Here is a 10072-nt window from a genome sequence, read left to right as displayed (position 1 = left end):
CAAGCTTTTTGATTGAACAAAGAGCCCACGCACGACGAATGAGCTGTCATTATATTCGTCTCGTTTGAATCCTTGCTGTCTGCAATTTATTCTTGATGCAAAATTCCACAATACTGATTTCTAGTTGTTTCAGTCACGAAGGACCATTTACCGCCAAACAAAAGGGTCCCAACAGCTCAAAGCAAACCTTGGGACAGATGAGTGACAGCAGCAGCAGCGACGACAAACATTTCCACTTGTCACGCCATTCCAATCCAACAGTAGCTGTCATGTAACTATTTAGGGCACATGCAGTTTCATTGGATAATTTCGCTGCACCAGCGTGTGAAAGTATCCAGTGACTTTCATTTGAGACTACGCTAGAGAAAAGCTATATACTCGTACCTTAAAACATATTGGAATGGGATTAGATCAGCCAAACCAATTTAAAAAAGAAAACTATACAATAGTTTCCGTTTAAAAACTCGATATTGGAAAATTGCGCAGTCGATTTTCAAACGATTCGAGCGACTGGAATTGGCATGTAACAAGTTTCTTTACCATATGTTCAAATGACGCACATAGAAACTCGTTATTTAGAAGAAAACTACTGCGAAAAAGTTGTCAAAAGACCCGCTGTATCAATGGAAACCGGATTAACTCGTTATTCATCGACTTTGGGTTATTTTACATCAAACCAACTAATCATCCTGATCACAGCATGTCTTTTACTTATGTATGTGACGCACACGAAAAATGGGTCTTTTCATTTTCCGTCTACATTGCCATCGGTTTTTGTAACGAAGATAAAATTCTATACACATTCTTGGCGGAGTAGATTAGGTTATTCAGCGAAACATGAAAAATGGTGCATTGCCTTTTTTAATAAAGAGCGAGTGGAATCTCATTAAATCAAGGCTGAATCAATGGCAGGGAGTGCCTGCTATCATGTCAGTTGCTGGATCAGAAACTAATCAACCGACTTGTAGTCCATGTCAAATACTACACTCCTTAGAGTGTATAAAATGTGACCATCTTTGGGTTGGTCATTAATTTATTTCTCAACAATAAATACCATGGCTATGAATGGACACTTGGTATTTCGTATGTATATTAGAACAGAATCAGTTAAGTTTACACGGAAATGGAGAGTACATAATCTTCTGGTATCGCTTTGAAATGTGTACAAACGGTGACGTTACATCAGCCCTTGATTGAGAATTTAATCAAAACTGAAAAAAAAAATTACAACTCGAACAACATGTGTTGCTCCTCTCTCTTACATGTCGGAGTGGCAACAAAGTTGAGAGGAATGACAAGTAGCATTATGACAATCAGGATTACTGCCATCAGGATTGATAAGACTCATGGCTTCTTCATAGGTCGGTGGTGATTCCACATCTGGTTCACTCGTTTCCAGAGCAGCAGTTGCGTGTTGCTGGTGATGATTGACGACGAATTTGGGGGCATTATTAGACGAGTTGACGCAAATGACGTAGAGCCCTTCGGGAAAACGCTGGCCTATCCCGCCCAACTGTTGCACATCTCCACTGTTGAGCCTAGGAGCAACAGCCATTGCCTGGGCATAGTCGAGCGGCATCCGAGATCCCATCATTGGGTGATTACAGCGGGTGCTCAAACATTCACTCAGAAAGCAGAGACTTTTCAAAATGACAACCACTGCCACAGCTACTCCTAAGGCTATTAGTCCAGCAAACAGGAGATCCATTCTTGACTCGGATGAATGACCTTTATTCAAATTTCAAATAGTTTAATTTAATTTTTAAAATGGCAACATGTATTTCTGTGATGGCACAGGCAATCAAGTGTAAATCTGCTGTTAACGACATTTACGTCGACACGTTAAGTAAATGTTTACGTCTATGTAACAGTACTGGAACTAGGTCACTTGAACTATCTGCCAACTGTGGTGAATATGTACGCCAACAAAGTTATCATTCGAAATGAAACGAATAAATTATGGTCAACATGTCAAAAGTAAGAAATGGGGAACTTACAAGTTTTCACATTATTCGAAACACCAACTTGTCTAGTTTTTCGTCGCTTTTTTTAAATCGTTTGTTTGCGATGGAAGTAGAGAGCTGCCGTTCACAATGTTTGCTTCAAAGGTTTTTGCGCTTCTCCATCCGAGCCGGGCCACCAACGACTTGCGTGGAGTGTAGATTGCGCCCTGCGGACGAATGACCAAGTTTAGACGTATTTCTCGGAGGGAAATCCCGTTTTCATTGCAGTTGCTGGCTACACTCACAGGCCCGCCAACTCGCTGGCCGCACACTCCAGCACTCCAGTTCTGACGTGAACGTGACAAACAGAAAAGGTCCCTTCACCTTATTCTTTCGGCCTTCGTTCGTGAATGTTGACTGTTCGACGTTGAATGTTAGCAATACGACTGACAGGCCTCAACACTACACGACGCTAAGGAAACAAAATAGAAAAATATTTTTTAAAAGGGAATAAATGGGCAAGTAGCTAGCGGGAAGTGTAGTTGACATGTAGCCAAGTGGTTCTTTTTTATTTCGAATGAATTATACTGCATACACTTGGGAAATCGGTTAATTTTTTCGCTTAACAAGAAACCTTTATTTATTTTAATAACTTTTCTTATTATTATCGAAAAATTACAATAAATCGTCAATGCTGACAAGTGACGCGACAATGCAAAATCAAATTCAGATTGCAGAAAAATTGATTTTTCGCTTAAATCTTCAGTGCGGCAACCACGCATTTCAGATCAGTAAAGTCGTCAGCTCACTTTGTGCTTGTCATTCGTTGTCGAAATTTTCTATTAAAGTTCTTCATAATGGTAATGCCACTCACCGTTTAATATGATTATAACTACCTCAAATGAAATGTGTGTTTTTTAATTAGTAATTGTATTTCTCTTTTAGGAAAGACCAGTCAACACAGATTGCCTCATTGGTGTTGAAGCCAACTATGATGTCAAGGATGCTATGCTTTTTGGGTAGGATTGTGTCCAACAAAATTTAAAAAAAAGTTATTTCAACAGTTTTTAACATTCAGTGTAAGAAAAAGCCGTACTTTGGATACCATCACCACTGCTCATCCATTGGAAGCAGCTCTGGCTAAGGTATTTTTTGTATTGTTATAATGTGTGTCATGTCATTTTTTTCATTTTTCATTTTGATGTAGCATTCCCTGAAACAAGAAGAAATTGATATGAGAATGTTGAGAACTATGCAAGGCCTGCATGCTCCTATCCGTCTTCACATGGAAAAACTTGCCGTGAAGGATATTGGACATTTGCCGTGCCTTCATCGTCACAATGCCATGCTTGATGCACTGACTGGTAACTAGTTAACTATTTTGCTTGTAGATTAGTGTTAAGGCCTGTTATTTCTTTCATATTTAGGCAAAGATTCAACAATTGAATTTGAAGATTTCTTGAACAATCAGCAAGACTCAGAAATCATGGGACAGCCACATGTCATGATTGAAAGACAACTTGGAATGTTGTAACAAGTAATTTTTGAATTTTGGGAATCCAATAAATCTTTTCACTAATTTGTAATCGTTTGAACAGAAATCTATAATCCTGTAGCTGCTTAAATTTAATTTCACAAATGCAATAGTTGCTATTTTTTCCATAAAATATGAAAGTTATTTTGAAAGAGTAAATAATAATGATTAAATGAAATCGCAGTTCAGCATTGACGTGCGTATATTATGCCATGTAATGAAACCTTGACTTCGCTGTTATGTTTTCATTATGTCAATGTAAATGTACCTAATTATATTCCAGGTCTTAGAAAATAAGATATATCAGCGTTGAGCCGTTGACTGACAATTAAAAGTTTATTACAATAAAAAAAATACTCGGCAGAGTGCCTACAGTGCCGGGTACTATAGCTCTGATCACGGAAAAAAAAGGATAGAAAAGCATGCAGAAAAATAAATGTAGTAGTAACTTCCTGTTGAAACATATTTATAGCAACCTTACAAAATTTACTTCTTCAAATTAATAAGTGTTTTCCAGTTGAGTGATTGAGTCTCATGTTTTGCGACATTCCGTCCCGAGCCTGAATGAAAGGGGCCTTGATAACCGTGCCGTGTGCACAAGTGAACAGTTAAACAAATTGTCGACAACTTTAATCAAATAGAAACGAATGCAATGTGAGAAATTTAGGAAAGTGCCAAGTCATGGGCTTCATAAAACCATGATCATGACCTGATTCTACCGCGAGTCCGTGACTTCATGACATGGCAAAATTCAAACTTCGGTGAATTCAATTGAGCGGAAAGAAAATATGGCAACAACCAATGAAAACACGTAATTAGAAAGCAGACGAAACTTTGGCTATCATCCTATCAACCACTGATAGTTGGTTGGCTTTTCGCCCTACTTGTACACTTTCTCAAATGAAACCATCAAAACCTGAAGTTTTTTTATTTCCTCATTGCAGTGTGAATCAAGAGTAACGGAGGGACATGCACATTACGTGACATTCCTTTTCAGAGCACCGAGAAAACCGTTGATTTATTGGGAAAATGAAGTCTCTTATTGCCGGATTACTTGTTTTCGTCGGATGTTGTTCAAATGTTTTTTTCCTTGAGCTCTTAATCAAGTAGGCCTCTTTCTGTTTCTAGTCAATGTTGTCGACATAATTCATTACATTGATTTAAATAATTGCAGGGAAGATCCTGGATCTGGAAATCTAATAACATTTGCTCAGTTTTTGGTGATTGCAGTGGAGGGATTTATCACAACAATGAGATTTGGAACAAAAAAAACCCAAGTTCCATTTACGTAAGGATGAAATTTCTGCACTTGTGCATATTGAAGACATAAAATAATTTTATAATATCTGCATCTAACAGGGAATATCTTAAAATGGTGTTGATGTTTTTTGTTGTATCCGTGACAAATAATTATGCACTGAGTTTTAATATTGCTCTTCCTTTACATATGATCTTTCGGGCTGGATCCCTTTTGGCCAACATGGTTTTAGGTGATTTTAAAGGCTTATTTTAAGTTATATGTAAAATTGAAAAAATTAATCTGATTTAATTGCAGGTATTTTAATCCTGAAAAAACGTTACTCAACCATGAAATATTTGTCAGTTTTCATGATCAGTGTAGGGATTTGTGTTTGCACTATAGCTTCTGCCAAAGAACTGGTATGGATAGAGATTTAAAAAACACATTATCATTTTATGTTTCCAATCTGTTTCTTTAAAATAGAGCCACAGTGATTCTGAAAACCAGATCACTTCATTAGGAGACTTTGTTTGGTGGATTGTAGGTAAATATTTAAAAAGAACATTGTGTCAGCATATAAGATTCAATCACTAATAATTCATATTCTTTTAGGAATATCTTTGTTGACGTTTGCCCTTTTCATGTCAGCCAGAATGGGTAATTGAAAATTGTGATAATAATATCGCTTTGAAAATTACATCGGAAATGGTTGTCATATAATGATCTCATTTTTTCTTCAGGTATAATGCAAGAAGTAATGTATTCAAAATTCGGAAAACACCCGCGCGAAGCACTTTTTTTTACGGTAAGCAAATCCTTTTTAAAATTTTAGAATTTCAGCTTTTACTGACATCCATCAAATAACCATAAACTGGACCAGAGCTATGGTAGCAGTGTTACTATAGCTCCGACTTGACTTACAAAAATAAATAAGCTAGGCAATTAATAATGAAATTTCAATATTTTGTAGCATGCCCTTCCGTTGCCTGGATTTTTACTATTGTTCACTGATATTTCTAAGCATGTCGGGGTTGCAAACATGAGCGCACCCCTTGATTCTACCGTTTTGAGTGTAATTCCTCTTCTGAATGTCCTGCCAAGGATGTGGATATACCTGTTGGGAAATGTTCTGACACAGTAAGAGGACAAATATTAATATTCTTTCAGTTACTGTTGCTATCACTTTCACAGAAACAACATTAATTAATTTTCATTCGTATTCAGATCCGTCTGCATCAATGCTGTTTTCGTCCTTACTACGGAGTGTTCATCTCTTGCCGTTACGTTAATCGTTACCTTGAGAAAATTTGTATCATTGCTTTTCAGCATTTGGTACTTTCAAAACCCATTCACATTACTTCATTGGTTCGGCACTGTTTTGGTTTTTGGCGGAACGTTGACGTTTTCTGAAATCATCCCTGGTTTGATGCGTCAATCCAAGTCCAAACCCAAATCAAAAGTCAATTAACCTAGTGCAACGTGTTAAAAAAAGGCTTCTTCCTATTAGATCCAACTTTCTTCCTCTTCTTTCTTTCCTCCAAGAATACAGACGTGTAGGTACACATATTTGGAGCCACATATGCTGCCAAATCGTGTTTCCCTACCTATTTCCATTAGATTATATTTTTGCACATTGTTCTAACTTAGTAGGCGAGCGATCGGCTTGTCACATGTTGTACAAGAATGCACGCTGTACCCTGGTTTAACAATTCGTCACTATAACTGATGAGTTGAATTTTTTTAAAGTCTGACGGATAACTTTTTAGTTGGCAAATACATCATTCACTCACTAATTAACTACAACTTATTTAAGTTCACCATAACAAGGGATAACATCATACCAATTTCTAAAATTGGAACGTATAGTATTTTTTTCTAGTCACATGCTAGCGTTAGCAATGGAGCTGTTACTACGTTTTCGTAATAACGGAACGATAGCGGGTAACAAAGTTAAAATTCAAAAGTTTATTATTTTATTATTATTTTTTTTTTACAATTAAAACACTAGGAACTGTGATTCATGGAGAATCAAGAAAATGTTACGCCAGGAACACCGTAATATAAATGCCGTTTGCGTAAACACGAAAACCGGGTTAAAAACAGGCTGGAAATAGTTAACTCTGATTTCTATCACAGGACGGATCATAGCACATCAGCCTCAGCAAGCAATGCTATAATTACAAACATAAGGTAGACACTGAATTGGACTATTCCCAGCCACTTGTTGGCCTGGAATCCATTAATAGGAAGGTAAATGAAAACAGTGACTAAACTTAATCCGAGGAACACGCTCATAATTAGACTTAGTTTTGTGAAGGCAACAGGAATACTCTCGCCCAGTTGACTGCAGACAATACAGAACGAAATCCCTAAGCCAAGTAATGTATCTAATAGAAAAAGAAAATTTTTATGTGCTCATTAGGATAGACAAGAAAAACATTTATATACTCAGCAAAGGAGCACCGAAGCATGCGGAAAACCCCATTCGTGGCAAATTTTGTCTCGCCATGCTGACATCGGCAGCGAAATCTGGTTACATGGTAAAGGCTTTATTGCGCGTATAAGTAAGCAAATTAAATTAAAAATATATTACCTCCGACCGAATTTCCCCACGCAAGGATTGTGAGGCCTAATATAGCATCACTTAACTGAAAGACCACGCCAAATGTGAACAAAACGGCCATGATCTCATTGGCTATTAAGTCGATCCAAATAACAGACACCACAAAAGCCAAGAAAGAAAACATCTGGACAGAATTGGAAATATTTAGACATCAGATAATCCTGTAGTTGGGTGAAAATAGTTGATTACCCAGTAAATCTTGGGCTCTCTTTCCCGACTGCTAAAAATGGCTAGAAGCAGGCCGAGGCTCAGTCCAATCACAAAAATCATTAGAGGTAGAGGTAAAAATTTGGCTATAACAACATCTCCATCTAGTTTAAATCCAATTAAATTTCATTTTCAAAGCACAATTTACTAAATTTAGTTAACAGCGCTTACATCCGATGGCCCAAACTATCCATGTAGGAGTCAACGCAAGTTGCAAACAGGATAAAGAGCGACACCAGCCCTGCCGAGGATGTTCCTTGCTCACCAGTGGAATTGAGAGCCTGAGTATGAAATAGAAAGGAGCCTAAAAAATTCGAGATTATAATGTAAGATTTTTGTTTTCTATGCAGATGCCTTAATTTACCTCAACCAAAGAGATCGCTCTAGAGTACCACTTCATTTCTATCCACTGGTCAATGGAAAACGGTCGTAAGTTTGTTCTTAAATCGACAAATTCCTCTTTCACGTTTGACCAAATGGAATCCGTCTGTATAACTGTACATAATTAAAGAAATTAATAAAACCTTACGGGTTTTTAAAGTAGTATTAACCATTAAGTAGCACAAGTACCGTGCACTTCACTGTCGTTGTTTGGAGGATTTTCATTCAATTCCGCCTCTGGTGTTTCTTGATTCGTAGACGACTGTGGAATAAATTCTCGTGTATCGATACAAGCAGTGTTTACAAGCAACGAATTTTCATTTAAAGGATCGGAGATATCATTGCTGTCATCATTGGGTGTGTTGACGATTCCCGCTTCACTATCGTCGAGAGGCTCAGTACTATCGTCTGACAGGATTTCAGTCGGATTTTGAATGTTGCGGCTATTCCTTTCTAAAAATAAACGAATTGATAGATTTTTGAAAATGTCTAAAATTAGTAATAAGGAAATATTTAAACTTACTCATTCTCGAATTCAGGAGCCTCCCTGCAATAACTACTAACACGTAAAAAACGTAAAGAGAAATAAAGCCGATTGCATGCCCGAGGTGTACGTATCGGTGATAGAAGACCCAAAACACAAAGTAAACTGCAGCTAGATAGAAAACGCAGTCTCTCAAGAAAGGGCGTTGCATTACTGGAAATGGTTTGATGAAACTTATGCTTCCGGCTATGATCGTTGTGCAAAAAATGCCAGCCCCTAAAATGCCACCTTACATTAATTGATTTTCTTTGTAAATTTACATTTCTTGTTTTACCAAATAGTTCCCCAAAGGCTAATTCAGCCCTGCCTTGTCTGATGCCAGCCAGTGATGAGAATATATCTGTGGGTAAATTGCGCGGTGTTAGTGGAATATCCTTACATGGAGCATGGCAATTGCTGTAGAGAAAAGTGACTCAATACATACCAGGTGCCCCATTTCCCAGTGCTAAAAGTGTAACACCTGCTACATTATCAGACATTTTCATTTTCTCAGCCATTATTTGTAATGCTGGGCAAAATCTGAAACAACAGAATAATTTTAATGAAAGTTTGGATGGTGAGACTATAGACATAACAAAACTTACAAACTGTTTGCAGCTGTGGCAAGTCCAGAGAATAAAAAAAGAATCCATACACTCTGCACAGACATTATGAAAAGAAATTAAAAAAGGAGGTAAGGTATAAAACGCTTACATCATATTTAAAAATATACCAGTAAAACTACACCTCCTGTAAAAAGACTAGCATCTGAATTACAATAGAGAAAGCTTAAATAATTTATAAGGCCCTCAGCATTGGAGCAATCTTCTGTGTGTTGAATGAAAGAGCATTTGTCATTCACTTCTGAGAGGCTGCGGCACTGTAAAGACATTTAAATTAAGTAAGTATTGAGTAATTAAAAAACCAAATGTACATAAAATTACCTCAACTTCAGGAGTAAATCTGATCAACTTCAACATTTTAAAATTAAATTAACATATCTCACAAACAATTTTCTTCAACAAAAATGCGCTCATGTCTGTCACGTCTTTCGTCTTCTGCCGAGGCAACCCGTGTAAGGGACGAATGAAGGAGTAAAACGATTTTGCTTGGCCGACAGCATAAAATACGAATAAAATAAACCACTGATAAACTTTATAGGTCAAAGTCTCTATCAATATTAGTAGTCGATTCTATTTATCTTCCCAAGTCCCAACCAGTGAACCAGTGAATCAGCTACATTTATAAGTAAAGCAGACTACAATTTGCAGAGAAATAGCAGACGAATTGTTTTGTTTTCTTTTGATCTGAAATTTTCAAATTTTCCAGATTAATTATTTTTTTTTGCAATTTCATTTCATCTTCAGTTTATGTACAGTTATTCGTTAATTTAACTCGATAGTATTTATTACCTGATAAGTCTCAACACAAGGAAAAATTTTCGCAAACTTTTTCATATTCTACTACGAATTTGCAACGATGCTCAAGTAAAAAAATAACACGAATCTCTGCCAATGATGAAATTAAAAATAAATTTGTTGCAAAATGTGGAAATTCAAACTCCGATTTGTATTGCATTACATCAGGGGCGGTATTTTCTATTTTGTTAATTGATATGGCT

The 10072-nt window shown here is 36.8% G+C and overlaps 4 protein-coding genes and 1 long non-coding RNA gene across 5 annotated transcripts; 3 read left to right on the top strand and 2 right to left on the bottom strand.

Annotated features, from left to right (window-relative positions):
* Positions 1–1072: 1072 nt before the first annotated feature.
* On the bottom strand, positions 1073–2323 carry LOC124349542. Its single transcript, XM_046800237.1, has 2 exons — positions 1998–2323; positions 1073–1728 (listed from the first exon to the last, which is right to left on the bottom strand). Exon 2 carries the CDS (start codon positions 1706–1708, stop codon positions 1259–1261), a length of 450 nt encoding a protein of 149 aa, XP_046656193.1. The 5' UTR covers positions 1709–1728; positions 1998–2323; the 3' UTR covers positions 1073–1258.
* A 369-nt stretch (positions 2324–2692) lies between these two features.
* On the top strand, positions 2693–3522 carry LOC124349620 (proteasome maturation protein-like). The gene is made up of 5 exons (XM_046800375.1): positions 2693–2803; positions 2889–2962; positions 3022–3088; positions 3151–3307; positions 3371–3522. Exons 1-5 carry the CDS (start codon positions 2801–2803, stop codon positions 3475–3477), a joined length of 408 nt encoding a protein of 135 aa, XP_046656331.1. The 5' UTR covers positions 2693–2800; the 3' UTR covers positions 3478–3522.
* Positions 3523–4310: 788 nt separating this feature from the next.
* On the top strand, positions 4311–6200 carry LOC124348427 (UDP-xylose and UDP-N-acetylglucosamine transporter-like). Its single transcript, XM_046798642.1, has 9 exons — positions 4311–4583; positions 4652–4765; positions 4837–4967; positions 5033–5136; positions 5201–5261; positions 5330–5374; positions 5458–5522; positions 5688–5854; positions 5942–6200. The coding sequence occupies exons 1-9, from the start codon at positions 4507–4509 to the stop codon at positions 6183–6185; spliced, it is 1008 nt and encodes a 335-aa protein (XP_046654598.1). The 5' UTR covers positions 4311–4506; the 3' UTR covers positions 6186–6200.
* A 467-nt stretch (positions 6201–6667) lies between these two features.
* On the bottom strand, positions 6668–9729 carry LOC124346232 (mitochondrial sodium/calcium exchanger protein-like). The gene is made up of 13 exons (XM_046798362.1): positions 9396–9729; positions 9185–9331; positions 9057–9109; positions 8897–8991; positions 8747–8812; positions 8452–8688; positions 8118–8381; positions 7912–8042; positions 7719–7851; positions 7530–7651; positions 7311–7464; positions 7166–7246; positions 6668–7104 (listed from the first exon to the last, which is right to left on the bottom strand). Exons 1-13 carry the CDS (start codon positions 9429–9431, stop codon positions 6860–6862), a joined length of 1764 nt encoding a protein of 587 aa, XP_046654318.1. The 5' UTR covers positions 9432–9729; the 3' UTR covers positions 6668–6859.
* Positions 7029–8087, top strand: LOC124350201. The gene is made up of 5 exons (XR_006920445.1): positions 7029–7095; positions 7145–7257; positions 7336–7615; positions 7705–7832; positions 7898–8087. It is a non-coding gene; the product is annotated as an uncharacterized LOC124350201 (long non-coding RNA).
* Positions 9730–10072: the final 343 nt, after the last annotated feature.

The sequence above is a fragment of the Daphnia pulicaria genome, chromosome 1, assembly GCF_021234035.1.
Source record: "Daphnia pulicaria isolate SC F1-1A chromosome 1, SC_F0-13Bv2, whole genome shotgun sequence".
Lineage (NCBI taxonomy): Eukaryota > Metazoa > Arthropoda > Branchiopoda > Diplostraca > Daphniidae > Daphnia > Daphnia pulicaria.
Note: the sequence above shows the minus strand (reverse complement) of the source record. Positions and strands in the feature narration are given on the sequence as shown.